This window comes from Eubalaena glacialis, chromosome 6, assembly GCF_028564815.1.
Source record: "Eubalaena glacialis isolate mEubGla1 chromosome 6, mEubGla1.1.hap2.+ XY, whole genome shotgun sequence".
Classification (NCBI taxonomy): Eukaryota; Metazoa; Chordata; class Mammalia; order Artiodactyla; family Balaenidae; genus Eubalaena; species Eubalaena glacialis.
In genome coordinates this window covers 133,554,600-133,570,519 of record NC_083721.1, presented here as the reverse complement: position 1 = coordinate 133,570,519, position 15,920 = coordinate 133,554,600, and the positions used below count along the sequence as shown (strand labels likewise).

At 53.0% G+C, this 15,920-nt stretch overlaps 1 protein-coding gene across 4 annotated transcripts in view; it reads right to left on the bottom strand.

Annotated features, from left to right (window-relative positions):
• The window catches only part of KY (kyphoscoliosis peptidase), a 44,441-nt gene extending 29,577 nt beyond the window's left edge, over nucleotides 1-14,864 (bottom strand). For 2 of the 4 annotated variants that reach the window (XM_061193663.1, XM_061193666.1), the window contains exons 1-3: nucleotides 14,729-14,864; nucleotides 11,389-11,451; nucleotides 7,564-7,626 (exon numbers count right to left, since the gene is read on the bottom strand). In XM_061193663.1, the coding sequence (XP_061049646.1) occupies nucleotides 7,564-7,626; nucleotides 11,389-11,451; nucleotides 14,729-14,864 (262 nt within the window). The remainder of the gene's footprint in view (nucleotides 1-7,563; nucleotides 7,627-11,388; nucleotides 11,452-14,728) is intronic. The other 2 variants (XM_061193664.1, XM_061193665.1) reach the window with 1 other exon arrangement.
• Nucleotides 14,865-15,920: the final 1,056 nt, after the last annotated feature.

Below are 15,920 nucleotides of genomic sequence, written 5' to 3'. Positions count from 1 at the left end.
CAACTGATTTTAAGATGTACTATAGGACTTCCCTTGTGGCACAGTGGATGAGAATCCGCCTGCCGATGCAGGGGACACGGGTTCGATCCCTGGTCCGGGAAGATCCCACATGCCACGGAGAAACTAAGCCCGTGCGCCACAACTGCTGAGCCTGTGCTCTGGAGCCCGCGAGTCACAACTACTGAGCCCATGTGCCACAACTACTGAAGCCCGCGCGCCTAGAGCCCGTGCCCTCTAACAAGAGAAGCCACTGCAATGAGAAGCCTGCGCGCCGCAACGAAGAGTAGCCCCCGCTCGCCGCAACTAGCGAAAGCCAGTGCGCAACAATGAAGACCCAATGCAGCCAAAAATAAATTAATTAATTAAAATCACTTAAAAGGAAAAAAAGATGTACTATAAAGCTAGAGTAATCACAACAGTGTGATATTGGCAAAGGGATAGATATATAGCTCAATGGAACATAACAGCGTTAAGAAATAGACCCACGCAAATATGGCAAATTGATTTTTTACAAAAGTGCAAGGACAATCCGATTAGAAAATGGGTAAAAGAATAGATATATCACCAAATAAGATGTTCAACATCTTGCTGTTGTTCAACATGATTAGCCATTAGGAAAATTCAAATTGAAAGCAGAATGAGATATCACACCTATTAGAAGACCAATAATAAAAAAAATAGTGGCAATACTATACGCTGACAAGGTCATATATGCAGGTGGGATTGTAAAATGATACCGCAGTTTGGCAGTTTCTTATAAAACAAAACATGTACTTAACATATGACTCAACAATTACACTTTTGGGCTTTTATCCCAGAGAAATGAAAACTCATGTTCACACAAAGACTTATACACAAATGTTTATAGAAGTTCTATTCATAATCACCCCAAACTGGAAACAACCTAAATGTCCTTTGATGGGTGAATGGATAAACACCTCGTGGTACATCCGTATCAAGCTGTACTTCTCAACAATTCTCTTAGGAATGATGGGAGGATGTGACTACAAAGAGTCTGCACAAGAGACTTTTTGGGGTGACAGAACTTCCCTGTATTCTGATTGTGGTGGTGGTGACATGAATCTGTGCATGTGTTAAAACTCATAGAACTCCACACCAGAAAATCCAATTTTACTGTATGTTAATTTAAATTAAAATAAAAATTTTAAAATACCAACCAAACACCAAAGTCAAAGCAGAATTAAAACAAAACAAAAACTTGTATGATACAGAAAGATGTAAAATAGAAGGTGACACTGAAAAGCAGGATTATAATAAACATGCTTTTTGTATCCTGCTTTCTTCACTTAAGTCTTTACATGTCAGTGAATATAAAGTCATCTTCACAAGTCATCATTTTAAATGGCTGCATAATACTCTATTCTATAAATGGTTTATAATCATTATAAGCAATCTCTTTTTGTTCGATAGTTAACATTTCCCGAATGTTTTGCTATTTAAACAATGATGTGATGAACATTCTGATACACACTGCTTTGCACACTCTTCAAGTCAATTCCTTCAAATACATTCTTAAACATGGATCAAAAGGTATGGAGATTTTTAAGGCTTTTGTTAGATATTGGCAAACTTTTCTCATGAATGATTTTAAGTTTACGATCCTCTCAACAGTGCAAGGGAATGCCTATTTTGCTCATCCTTGCTGTGTTTGATGGCAAAATTGGCCACAATACTTTGTACTTCTTCCTAAGAAGAGGTCTTTTATTCCTTCCCTCACATTTGGCCCAGCCTGATGATGTGATCTGGCCAGTTAGCATGTGGTAGAAGTGATGCTGTGCATGCTCGGAGCCTAGGCCTAGAGACTTTGCAGCTGCCACTTCCATTCTTGGGATTCCAGCCACAACTGCCATGTGACTGCACCGAGGCTAGCCTCCTGGAGGATGACAGACCACATGGAGCAGAGCAGAGCCATCTCAGGTGAGGCCACCCTAGACCAGCTGCTCTCCAGCCAACCCTCCCACTGACCACACACATGAACGAGCCCAGCCAAGACCTGCGATCAGCCAGGTGTGGCTCAGACGAGAATATCCAGCCAACCTGTAGACTTGTAAGCTGGTAATTGTTTTAAGCCACTGAGTTTTGGGGTGGTTTGTAATGTAAAAATAGATTACCAATACACTCACTGACATTTGATTGTTATTAATCCTTTACATTTTTATCAATGAACAACGACATCTCATTGCTTTTGTGTATTTCTTTAATTTTCAGTGTAGTATTTTTCACATACTTATTTGCCATTTTAAATCTTATTTAGTGAATCACCTATTTTCCTATTGATGTGTTATTTTTTCCCTGTTGATTTTGTGAGAGCTCTTTTTACTAACTCTTTGCCTGTTAAATGTGTTTTCACAGAGTAACAATACTGACTTTCTTGTGTAACTCGTGAACTTGCTCTGCATGCCAAAGAGGGTAATTCTCAAACAATTTTAAAAGATACAATGTGGCCTCCCGAGGGATTACTTTAAAGGGGTTAATATTCATTTTGAGTTTCTAGTTTCTAGCACATTCACTGTAAAAGAAAATCAGCCTGCGACTTGACAAGATGTTAAGCATTTCAGAGTTCAAAGCATCATTCAGCTCTGGTCCCAGGATCAGGTACCATCACCATGGGCAGCAAACTCTGCCTGTGTGTCTTCCCACGATGCATGAGGCACAGCCTGCTCACCTCTGCCTTTGCACTTTCTCCCCCAGAGACACTCGGAGTCAGTTTTCAAAGTGGGTGCCAAGCTGTACTTGGCTGCCAGATTCCTTGTGAGAAAAATGCCCACTTTCTCCCCTTTCATAGTTCGCAACACACAATGCTCTGAGAAGTCCTGCAGAAGTCTACTTGACCCAGTACTATTTTATCAAACAAAATCTAGAAAATGCTGAGCTGCAACAATCTCCGGAAGTGCAGGGAAGCTGCAAAACTGACCCACCTGTTGGTTTAGGGCTCAACAACAAACCTCTTCCCCAAACTTCTCCTAACGTCTGGGTACTGCCAACCACTCCAATCCAGCCACGTCGCTCTGTCAGAGAATGAGCAAGCCGAAAAACAAAATACTCTTTAAGCCCTTCCGAGGTGGGTGCTGAGGTGGTCTCCCACTGGGAACTCGCCCTGGCCGGAAGCTCCACCCATCACCGTTTCTCATCCCCTCCTCCTCCCTGCACTGCCTCTTCTCTCTCCCCTCTTGGACAGGGGCTGACGTCCAGCATCCTCCTGAGGCCCACTCCTGGCTCTGCCCCAAAGTGGTGCTGCTGATCATCACTCGCCTCCCCGCCTCCCTGATGGGTGTGGGAGTGTGAGTCCCGCTCCCATTCACAGGTGTGTGAGAGCACTTCCGGGAGGCTTCTCTGCTCCACAAGGGCCTGGGTCTGGGCATGCTGTCCCCAGGTGAGCAGGGTCACAGTACCCATGCTTCCTAAAGGTGTGAAGTGCTAAGAGTTTGCTGACTACAACATTCCTGTATCAAATAAAACTCTTAATTTATGGAAAAAATTAATTTGGCCAATCTCCAATGATAAAGAGTGGAGCATTATTTGGAGCACAATTTAAAGTGAGATCTAAACCCTAAGTACAGTCAGATACCATGGCATTAATCTTAGTCACATCTAAACCCAAAGTAGCCCCTTCCTGGGATTTCGGGTCACCTGGCTGGCTCTCTCATGGCACCCCTCCCCATTTCTACCAGTTGTCACCCAGACAGCATTTTCTGAAGCTGAAACTCTGGCTGTCTTAGTAAAAGTGTATTAGCGATTATTTTCTGCTGCATCTGAGAAGTGGTTCCCAGGCCCTTTTCCCAGATGCTACGGGCTCTGCTTCCGTCTCCCCACCCTCGCAGACGTGGAGATGCAGCAGGCAAGCCCAAGCCCATCCACTGGCCTGCTGCCCTGGGCCTGCCTTCTACCCCGTTAGGAGAGTCCTTCCACTCCAGAGCTTATCTCCAGGTCTCTGCGGGTTTGAATCAGGCTTTGTCTAAAGGCCTAATTTGCTCAGAATTCCTAATGCAGAGATGGCAAACAGATTTCGTGTTGTTCATTAACTCTGACTGATTGGAAGTGGCTGCCTGGAGCGCTTATCAATTAGCAAAGATTGTCAGGTATGTGCGTGTGTATGTGAATGTGTGTGTGTGAATGTGCACACACACACGTGGGTGTATATCAGTGTGTGGAGGCTGCAGGATTCACGTCAGATGTTTGCCATCATTGACTTAAGGTGGTCCTTAATGCTCTCTGTAACTGGCTGCTGCCTTTACAACCTGGATCCTCTGCCTTGGAATTTTTTCCTGCCAAGAAAACCACAGCTAAAGCATTTGTAATTATTAAAAAAACGACCCTTAAACAGCCCCTGGCTGGGTGTTCAACAGAGGTTTCTACCCAGAGTATGGCAGTCAGCTTTAGTGCAGGAAGCGTAAGCTCTGACATCCCAGGAGCAGCGAGCTGAATGATGACCCGGGACGGTCCAGCTCTGTAGATCCCGCACCGGCTACTGCAGTGGCTCTAGTCGTGGGATGACAGAGAGTGTGCAGAGCTCAGGGCCAAGACCTCAGGGGCACCCGTCAGGGGGTGATGAAGGGCATCTCCTGCAGCCCTGACTGACCCTGGCTTCCACTGGGCTCTTGAAAACCCAGGGCCATTCATGATTCTTTCTGCAGAATGGAGCTCGACAGGGATGTCACAAGTCTGGAAACACGGCAGTTGGAGCCTAGTGCATGCATGATCCAAGAAGGCACTGAGTGTCTGCGTGGGGAGGAGGGTGGGTGACCTGGAAGGATGAGGCCTCAACCCAAATCTGATTCATCACGAATAACTTTCGGGGCCTGAGGTCACTGGGGCTCTTGTGATCGTTCCCCTCTCATTCAACGCACACACCCATTGCAGATGAATCCTCCGAAGCCCTCTTCTGCATGAAGATCCAAGATTCCAGTGATCTTTCCGTCACCTGTTGCATGAAGTTACCACACCCGGTGTCCCTCTGCGGGGAGCTCTTCCCCGGAGGCCGCATGACCCGCTGCTCTACCGCCTCCCTTACTCAGATGTCACCTTCCCAGGGAGGCCTTTCTCAATCACTCTATTTTAAATCATTCCCTGTGGTAGCTGCATGATGGCTCTTAAAGCTATCCATGTCCTAATTCTGGGAACCTGTGAAAGTTACCTTATATGGCAAAGGGGACTCTGCAGATGTGATTTGCTTAAGGATCTCGTGATAGGAAGGCAATCCTGGATTATCCGGGTGGGCCCGATGTCATCACCAGGATTCTTATAAAACAGAGGGGAATGTATCTACTTTACGGAGAGAAGGCAATGTGATAGTGGAAGTGGAGATTGGAGTGACGCAGCTACAAGTTGGCAAGTGCCAGCAGCCTCTAGAAGCCGGCAGGGTCAAGGAAAAGGTTCTTACCCAGAGCCTCCAAAAGGAACCTGCCTGCCAACTGAGAGACTGATTAGCCCAGTGAGGCTGACTTGGGACTTGTAGTCTCAGAACAGTTAAAGAGAATACATTTGTGTCAAGTTACCAAGTTTGTGATAATGTGTTACAGCAGCCATAGGAAACTAATATACACCCATGTGCACCACCCCCCATCCCCCTTCCTGCTTTATTTTCTCCCCCAGCCTTATCTGACACCTTGCATTTTTCTTGTTAGGGTCATCTGTCTCCCTCGCTAGGTGTCAGCTCCACGGGGACAGGAGCCTTTGTCTGTTGTGTTCTCCGATGGATCCCCAGTGGCGGCATCCAGAGCTGCTTTTTGTGGAATGGACGGGTCACCGTCAGTGTGGACTCTGGCTCAGCCCCAGAGCAGGGCAGCCTCTCCCTCGCTGTGGTCCAGGCTCCCTTAAGACCCGGGGGTCCCATCCTATCCCAACCTACAATGGACCCTGTCCTGTTTATCGGATGCCAAGGCCACCCTCCTTCCTGCCCTCTGGAAGCCTCAGATACTGGGAGGTGGCATGTGAGTGGCCCATGAGAGCTGGGGTATGGTGTGCCAGGTGAGGTTCTGGAGAGCGGCAGGCCCCATCCCCCTGGTCCCACCGCACAGGTCTGACAGGAGCACCCCGCTCGGGGACTGCAGCATCCCCAGTCCCAGACTCCTCCTCTGTAAGCAGGGATAACACCATGACCCCATCGGGGATGTGGCCAGAACCAAGCGAGAGAAGTGGCTGCTAATCCACTTTCACTTTAGTGAGGTGTCACTTACTCTTGTTTGGGGTGAGCTGCGCTGCTAGCCCATTCCAGAGAAGCAGGGGCCTGGGTTTGTCCTCGCGGTGCTCAGGGGGGTAGCAGGTCGTGGTGGGCCCACGGAGTGCCCTGGGATTTGTCCTGGAGCCATAGTCCCAGGAATTCTGCCCTAAATGGATACTGACCTAGATTGCAAGGACAGCTGGCCACCTCCTGCTGGGAACTTGAGCTGACAGGCCCTTCCTCACTACCTGCCAGTGCCTTTCCCTGGGGATGGTGGGTTAGCCGGTGTCTCAGAGAGCAATTCCCTGAGGACCTCCGAATCCTCCAGGGCCTCCTCCTTCCACACCGTACCCTGGACGTAACCCTTATAGATTAGGACATCAGTGCTGAGAGCACCAGTGGTGACATCTTAGGGCTGAGTCTATGCGAGCTCTCAGGCACCAGGCCCTGAGCAGAAAAACCGAGGTGGCAGGAGGGGAGGTTAGTGGGGGGGGGGCAGTGGAGGTCTCTAACCTGGCCTCTCCTCCAGCTGTAGCTATGGAGCCAACCCGTCTCTACCCCGTCGTGCTCTCAGATCCAGTCAACTGCAGAGTCCGCACGGGGGTGCCCTTGCCTGCCCTCCCTGACCCCCCAGGACCCGTCCTGGCAAAGTGAGGATTCTTGAGGAAGGGCCCTCTCACTCCCCATTGCTGAGTTAAACTTGTCCCTGGGTGGAAGGCCCTGGAAGGCTCAGCCTCAAGAGGAGAGGCCAGGGAACTGCTGTGACTCAGTGGGAAGGAAGGCTTGCACGCGGCGAGCCAGTAGGGGGAGGCCGGTTTCTAGGGTGGCTGCGAGAAGCAGAGCTGTGAGAAGTGTAACAGCTGAGGCCCTGGTGGTGGTTGGGGGGGCGCGGGGGTTGGGCAGGGAGGGGGTCGGGCCGCTCCTGCTCTGACTCTTGCTGGCCATGTGATCTTGGATGAAAGAAAACCTTTCTAAGCCTCAGCTCACTCATCTGCGAAATGAAGATAGTAAGAGTACCAATCAAATACAACTGTTGTGAGGCATAATTCACATGAGAATGATCATGTAAGTGGTCTGGCAGGGTGGCTGACATGAAGTTAGCACTCAGCAAATGTTAGGTATAGTGATGACAACCAGGGTGATGATGATGACAGCCGTGGATGCTGGAGCCCGAGGACTTTACTTCTCTATTCCATGACACATGCAGCCTCTCACTGTTTTCCATGGGATGTGGGAGAGGGGAAGGGTGCTCCAGCATCCCCAGGACAGAGAGGCCCCCACTCCCCACAGTCTGGGCTCTGCATCTGCTGTCTCTGGCCAGGACAGTGGATCCGGGCACACAGGAGCTGGAGGAGAGGTCACAGGTAGTGGCGGAACCTTACCTTGGTTGTCGTAGGAGGTGATGACCTGGGTCTGCTGGGGGTGCTGCTTCTCCACCAGGTTTCCTATTTAAGGAAGACAGAGGGACCTGCAGTGACCACTGGGCCCACGGTGGGGTGGATTTTTCCCTGGGCGGAGGAGAGAGCTGCCAGGCTCGGCCTAAACACGTGTGAATCAGCAGAGTTGCACACCTGAACGCAGAGGCAAGTGACCAGGAGCCCATGTACGCACAGCCTCACGCTCTCGGCAGGTGCCGGCAGAGCCTGGGTTTTTCTAGAGAAGCTGGGGACGCCTCCCATGGGCTAAGTGATCACAGCTCCTGACTTTGCTGCAGCCGGGCCCAGTTCCCAAAGTGCAGAGGAATGCCCCGCTGATCTCCACACCTTTCTTTGGAACGGCCAGGGAGGCTCCTATCCTGATTACGGGGCTGCAGCTTCGACTGGTTAACTTTGCCAAAGACCCCACAGCCAGGTGAGACCCGGGATTTGAACCCAAGTCTCCAGCCTCCTGCCTCCCTCTGAGAGAAGTGGGGGGGTACCCTGCTGCCTACTCTAGCCTAGGAGCTGGGGTGCTTGCAGTTTGGTTCAGTTTCACAGACACTTGCAGGGCACCCGTTCTGCAGGGTGAATGCTCTCCATGCACTGGCGATATTCATGTCCCGGGACACAGAGCTGTCCTCAGAGCCTAGTGGAGCCAGGCTGCTGTGGAGAGATGCCCAGCTGCTGCCATAGGCCATGGAGGGGGAACCCACAGGGTTATCTGCCCCTCCTACAGGAAACACCGCCTTCCCTCCATCTCTCCCTTTACAGCTGCTGTAGTGGCGGCCTGGTCTTGCCCTTGAACCTCTGCTTCAGAGGGGTGGGGGAAGGGCCACTACCACCCTGGCCTGCCATCTTCTCCCCTGGCCTCCCACTGGGCTGCAGAAAGGCTGTTGGGCCTGTCACTGGAAGTGACCACTGGCACATGTGCCTGGACCTGGTGCAAGCACTCAGGGGCACTGGCCTGACCTGGTTCCATTCATATGACATCCCTTGTGTACCCAACCAGACCTGCCACTCAGCGTTTCCCATGCCTGGGCTCAGGCAGAAGCCAGTCAAGGTGGGTGAGTGGGTGGGTCACTGAGCTGGGCTGGACTTGCGATCCTCCTGGTGGGGTCTTGCCCTGGGAAGCCCATCCTCTCCAGCCTTCTCTATAAGCAGGCCCAGCCAGGACCCTTAGCCCCACCCTGGGCTGAGGTCGGTTGGTTGGCCAAGGGCCAGGACCGCTGTGTGTGCCAACTGAGGGTGATGCAGTATGCGGGGCTGGAGCTCCAGGCCAGACCCAGGCGAGGACAGGGCAGCTGCCTCCTGTGGGCACAGCTGGCCGCATCTCTGCTCGGTTGGCTGATGGAAGAAATAGGATCTGGGAAGGGAATCCTCAAGGAGGATGATTGGCTGGCATAGCTGCAGTGGGCTATTTATAGTCAGGGTTGCACAGTTGGTTTCCCTGTAGTTGTGGGGCATTAGTCCCTGTGCTGCTAGGCAGACTTCGGCCAGGACCAAGGAAAGCAGCCAATCACAGCAGGGGAAGCCCGTTGCCTGGCAAGCTGGTGGCTCAGCCCAAACACCTGCTGCTTGGAAAAGTTTGGAGCACACGGGCTCCCCCCACCCTGTCAATGCCCCAGCCCAAGGAGTGCAGAGTGCAGAAAGAGGGGGGACATGTGCCCTTTTGGACCAACCCCACGTGCAGCCACATTTGTGCACACTCCACCAAGCACAAGCCATCAGCTGCTTCCTTCTCAGATGAAAGCCATCCAGTTTCCAGGGCTGGGCAGCCTGCTGGTTACCAGGGCTGGGTGCCTTGGGCACCAGCAAGGCAAGTATGTACCCAGGACCTCACCATCAGAAAACACAGAAAGAAGCTGGAATTTTAACTTCTTCACGGATGCAAGCATGCCACTCGAAAAAATAAATAAAATTTGACTTAAATTTTAAATTGCGTATGTTGGTGGAGTGCAGGAACCATCATCTTTCCCAGGCTCAAGGCCTCTGTGCGGCCTCTCTCCAGCCCTGCACTTACCTGAAACTCTCAGTTCTTGGGTGGTTTTGCAAGAACTATAATCCTTCTCTTTATCGGCTGGTACATCATACTAAGACCCACTTCATGTCTTAAGGAAGAGTCTTGTAAGAGTTATCGTGTCTCTTTGTGTTTTGTTATATTTTTCCACTAAACTTCCCCCAAACCAGGAACCCCGAAGATGGTAAAAAGAGGATGAATTCAGTATATTTCAATCCTCTCCTGAGGACTGATAACATTAATAACATGCCTGAGAAGCCATAAGATGAATTTCCAACAACTCAGGCAAAGTAAGAGCTGCAACAAACACAGACGCAGTGTCTCTTTCCTCCCACGTGGCCCGTCTGCCCTCCACCCACCCGCACACTGGCCGAGCATGCCTCCCTGCATGGGCTGCTATGTGCTTCTGTGGCTGTCAGGTCTCTGGAGGTCTGATTCTTACTGTTACTCTCAAGAGCCCACAGCACAGTTTCGCTAACCTTGGCGTCTGCTTACGTAGAGCTGGAACTGGTGCGTCTACCATCTGATGGCCCCGTATCAAGGTTTAGGAAGCCATCCCACCTATGCATGCCCATCAGCCAGGACTCAGAGGGTGGTCCCTGGTGGGGGGGTGTCTTGAGGATGAGTTATCTCCATGCACAGTGCAGGGGACACAGGCAAGCTCTTCACCTCCAGGGTGCTGAGACTCGGCTGTGGTGAATGGCATTATGATGCAATCATTCTAACATGGCCCCAGGAGGGCAGGCGCTCCTGACTGTCCCGTTCACTGTTCCATCTCCAACAATTAGAACCCTTCCCGGCACAAAGTAATCACTGTCGACCTTACTGAGGGAATGAATGAATGAATTTACTTTTAGAAGTTCATCCTCCCCTTTTGTTACTGTCAGAAGGATGGCAGAGCATAGGTGCTCTGTTTTGTTCAATTGGGGTCCTGTTTCCCCATTTGTGGAGGGTCATGGGGGGGTGGGTCCCTTCCTACTGGCATTTGATGAGTCAGTCATCTGATCCTGGGGCTCACACAGTCGGAATCTGACTGAATCCCCTACTGGGGCTCTGGGAATGGAGGTCTGATTCTTACTGGAATTCTCACATGCCCACAGTGCAGTTCCACAGTGTTTGTTCCTGGAGGCCGGGCTTACGAATCTCACAATAAGGGCACAGAATAAGGCCCAGTATAACGGTTCATGCATGGCACGGCCAGAGAAATCCTGGGCCTGCAGGGGGAAAGACACCTGGCACCATAAAGAGGCTTTGGAAGCTGATTTCTTCAGATCTTATTGTATTCTGGATCCCAGGCCAGGAGCCACAGAACCCTTGAGTGGCATCTCCCGAGGCCTTGAGTAACACCACCCAAGGCAGGCCGCTGTCTTCTCTGTTCAGAAATATTTTCAAAAGATGGGTGCCCCAAGATGCATGGGACGCATGACCTGGGAAGCCCCACCTCCCATGGGAACACACCCAAACCCACCATCCCAAATGATGCCAAGTTCTTTATAGCTCAGCCAGCGAACAAGTGGGTTTTCAGGGTTATAGCACTGCTCCGCCCGCCTCCCCGCACACCCTCCAGGAAATTGGTGGACCTGTTGCCGAGGAAAATTTTCCAGGGTCACAGTGGTCCCAGAGGCCTGGCTGCGTCACAAGCAGCCACTGTCTGAGTGGTTAGATGTCTAGACTAGTCCTCAAACAAGTGAAACCCAATGCTTCCAGGCATTTTTCCGTGTGTTGAATTCCAGAGATTGGAAAGAAAACAAAATGAAAATGAGAGAATTTACCATGTGGTTCATTTCTTTCTAATTTCTGCCATCTCCGGATTCTGTTTCCAACACCTTGAAGCCCTGTGAAGTAACAAGGACCGGCGTGAGGCTCTCTGTGGTGGGGACACTCAGGTCAAGTGTGTGATGCACCAGTTGCAGACTGATCTGGGCTAAAGCGGGGCTGGTGGAACTTGGCTCTCCCGGGATCCGAGGGAGGCTGCCCACAAATGAAGTGCACTTGGAGGAATGAATGCAACCCTCCACATTCAAAACATTAAAAAAATATTACCACGGTAGTTTCCAAGGGTGGCGGGTTGGTTATCAGGATCATGCAGGGAGAATTTTCACAATAGAGATGCCCCTTTGTCACTCCCACATTTCCACTGCATAAATATGGAAGCATTATTGTGAAGACATTTGCCATTCATTTTTCCTGCCTACTTCTGTATGTGGTGAATCTCCCACTTTTAGAGTCTTGATGTGGGGTGGGGGGTGGGCAAAGATGGAAACTGATGGATCCCTATGGGAACTGAAAGTGATGGTTGCCTGCTCTTCCAGCCTCCCTTGCAGCTAGAGCATGGACCTGTGTGGCCGAGGCATCCACTGAAATGAACCTGTGTCCCATTCTCTCTTGGGACCTAGTGAGGCAACAGGGAAGCGAATGGAGCCGCTCTCTCTCTCTCTCTCTCTCTCTCTGGTGGCGGCTGGAAGTGATGGCTGCAAGGTTGAGTTCCTGGCACAGAACTGGCAAACGTTCTGGCAGCGCAAGCAGCTGCAATAATTTCAAGTTCCTGGCGCAGAAGGAGCGTCTAGGGCTCCTTGGTGGCAGCGGAGGCTTCCTCACCAAACCAGCCATTCCGCACAGCTTATGGTCGCGTTCCTGGAAGCTCAGCCTCCAGTCTGGGTCTCCAACCCTTTCCACCACTCTGAGCGCCCCCAGTCCTTTCCTGACACCCTTCTTTTCTGCAGAGGTCTCCATAGTCAGTGTCTGGGCCTTACCACTCGGAACCTTCCCCGACACCTGGGGAGTGGAATGCACACATCCCATCCACTTTGGGGATAAAATCTAAGGCGTCGAAGCTTTTTCAGACCTGGTGCGGCAGCTTTAGGCTACCTCCTCCATGGCCAGGGGAATATACAATAGGAGTTGAGGGCTTCTAAGCATGTTTTGGAGAAGTGCGGCTCTAAGGAAACTGCTGGGGAAACGCTAGGGCCCTGCAAGAAAGGGGAGGGAGTATCTGCTGCCTTGCAGCCCAAATTCCCAGTGCACAGGCTCCCTGCCCCCTTGTCCCTCTGACTCTTTTCTGCCACAAGGACACAACAGAAAGCCACCGGGTCACACCCTTACTCAGTCCTCTGCATGTGAGAGTAACCGAGCTTTGCTCTTTTCTCAAAGCAGAGCTCAGGCCCTCCTTTGCAGAGCCGGGGAACATTCCCTGTCCAGCCGGGGGCCTGGACCGGGGAGGAGACTGGAGGAGACGCCTGGAAGTGGGGGAGGGGTGGGTTTTGGATGTCTGTGCACCAACAGGAGGCCTTGGAACAAGCTAGTCTTGTTCAGCATTTTCCCTCCTTAGCTTGTCCCAAGGAGTGGGCCCGCAGGCTGGCTTAGCCAGGGGTCTCCTGGACATCACTGCTGCCCAGCGGGCCTTGGAGGTCACACACGCTCCCTCTTCTCTGCTCTGGTGCAGAACTGTCTGATCGTCAACAACTGACACGGGTGTCTCCGCTGCCATAGCGCCTGGGAGAAATGTCTGTCAGGAAAATATTTGGAGAAAAATATCAGCAGAGAGGGCTCAGCAAACAGGGGTCTTCTTTCCCTGAGTCACGGTCATGAGTGTGAAGTGCATCGGTCTGGCCTCATGTAGGCTTTATGCCGGGTGCTGGACACTTCTCTGAGCAGTCCCGATCCCTGGCATTTCTGGGTCTTCTCTGTGTTCTCTGCCCTCTCTTTCTAGTGTCAGAGCCTTTCGGAGAGATGTGATCAGAGGGGGAGAGGGAGGAGGGGACTCATGCGCTAACCTGGAGCTGCGCCTCGTGGGGGGCCTCTGGCCTTCCGGACCGCAGTCCGTGCAGTAGGGGCAGCCGCATTTCTATTAAGGAAGGCCAACGGCCTCTGCCAATTTCCTCATTACAAATACCCCTGCGCGGGCCATCTCCCCTTCTCCCAGGGGCAGCTCTGAGAACTAAAGAACCAACTCACCCAAACAACTCCTGGGCCCCAAATCCCTCGGGAGACTGGGGCACCTGCCAACATTCTCAGCTCTCCAGAATCTCTTTTCTTTCTCCTGCCTGCCTCCCCAGGAGGTCACCAGGAGCTACGGGGCAGCTGCAGCTTGTGGGGCTGGCAGGGGGCAAAGCCACCCATGGCACCGTTGCTTCAGCAGGGCAGGTGGAAGGTGCATGTTCAATGTGCGTAGGGGCTGTGGGGACAGAAGAACTGGGGACAGACTTCAAGGAGCTCTGGAGCTGGGAGGGAGACAGGAGGCAGGTCATTTTACCTTGAGGGCTGTGAAGCTTCGCTCGCAAAGAACCAGGACACAGTGCGTCTAGTGCGCCCTCACACCAGCCTCCTCAAGGGCTCCTGAGGGCTTCCTCAGAGACTCAGGACCAGGGGGTTCCCAGATGTATGAGGGGCTGATTTAACCGCCATTGTTATCCACCTCTACTCGCTTCACGTTGTGTCCTGTTCTCTGGAGAGTACAGAGGCTTTCCACAATCACTCTATGAAAAGTCGCTTTATTTTACCAGTCTACCCTTCCCCAGAAAGTCTGTAGGACAAGTAGAATCAATAGATAAGCCCAAGTGGGGAGAGCAGATTTCAAGTCTAACCCTACCCAAGCTTGTGTGCCTTTTTACACCTGGCATGCCTTCTACTGTAGGAGGCTGGGAGAGGGCTCAAGAAAGGGGAGAGTGAGGCCATGAATTGTGCAAGGACACCAAGGGAGGGTCTCACCTCAAAGTCTGACTCAGCACACGAATCCCCCTGGGTCCCCTGTGCCCTGCAATGTGGCCTGTGGGGAGCAGGCCTCGGGCACGCAGGAGTCAGGCCCGAGGTCCCTTTCTTCCAGGGCATCTTCCAACCTGATCTGCACCCTTCAAAGAGTGACCAGGAGGAAACCTGCTCCCGGGGGTGACGGAAGCACGGCAGGCCTGCACGGGGTGTCAACCGGGGCAATCGCGGGGCTGCGCATTGCCACGGGATGCCAGAGGCGCAGCGCGGAGGCGCAGCCAGCCTTGGGGAGCGGGTCGGCCTCGGGGACCTCTTTCGGGGGCGCGTGGCGCGCCCCCCAGGCAGACGGGCCCTGGGGCGAGGAGGTCGAGGGGCCGGGGGCCGGGGCCCGGGCTGGGGGCGCATTACCTCCTCTGCGCTGCGGAGGCGCGCCCGGGTCCGCCTGCCGGTCCGAGTGCGCGCCCTGTGCGGCGCGCCGCTTCTCCGAGTGCACGATCAGCAGCATGTCTATGGATATGGCGTTGCTGTCCTTCTTCAGCTCCATGGTGCCGCCCGCTCCGGCCGGTGCGCGGCGGCCGCTCGCCAGGCTGCCTGCGCTGCAAATGGCTCGTGCGCGCAGCTGCCCGGCGCGGGAGACGGCGAGGGCGCGGGAGAGGGCGCTCCTCGCCGCCCGGCCGCCGCGCCGCGTTTCGCTGACTCTGCCAAACTCGCCATTAGGGCCCGCCCGGGAGGGCGCTACCCTAATGAAGAGGCTCTATGTCACCTTTGAAAGGAAATTCCCGTCCGGCCGCTCTCCGGAGCCTCCCTCCCCGCGCCCCCTGTCTCCCGCCCCGGCCGGCCGGGCGCTGCCCCATCCCGCGCTCCCCGGGGCCTTCCTGAGAGGGCCAGCAGCAGATCTCCGAAAGCCGCGGCAAATACAGAAATTGTACAGTGCTGTCAACAGGGAGAATCAATCAGCGCAGGAAAAGAGAAACGGCAAGGGGGCTCCAGATTCAATTGCAAAATGTGGAGAAATTGGCCAAGTTTTGGCCTTGGCTCCACTGCCTCCCCGGGTGGGCTTGGAGGTTGACAGCTCCCTTCGTTAGAGGGAGGTGTGTGGGGCGTTGGGGTCAGGACACCCTCCCCCGTTATGGCCCCACCAGAACTTGGAACTTGCCCACTGGGCGTCAGCCTAACAGCCCTGTCTGGTCTGAAGTGAAAGTCTTAACATCTCTGTACCTTCTAGAAGCCTGGCTCTAGCCCGCTGGGGAAGGGGGAGGGGGAGAGGAGGAGGCTGGGTGTAGGGAGCAGCCTGCCTCGGTTGGCAGTCAGGGAGCTGGACCTGAGGGCCCGTCTATTTTTAGCGAGGTCTGGCCTGCCCAGCCAGCGGCAGCACGGCCTTTGGCTCTGGGACTCAGGAGTGTTTACAGCGCATCTGCTTGGCAGCCCTTGGCACCGTGGGCCTACCGGGCTGGGGTCAGTCCCCTAACTTGAGTTTCCACCGTTAAGAAATACCGTGGATGTGGAGACCTTTGCTCTGGGACCCTCCTTGCTGTGGAGTTAAGTGACCCTACCTTGCAGCGTGGCCGCTGAGACCTCCCGCTACCTCTTGGAGGCAGAC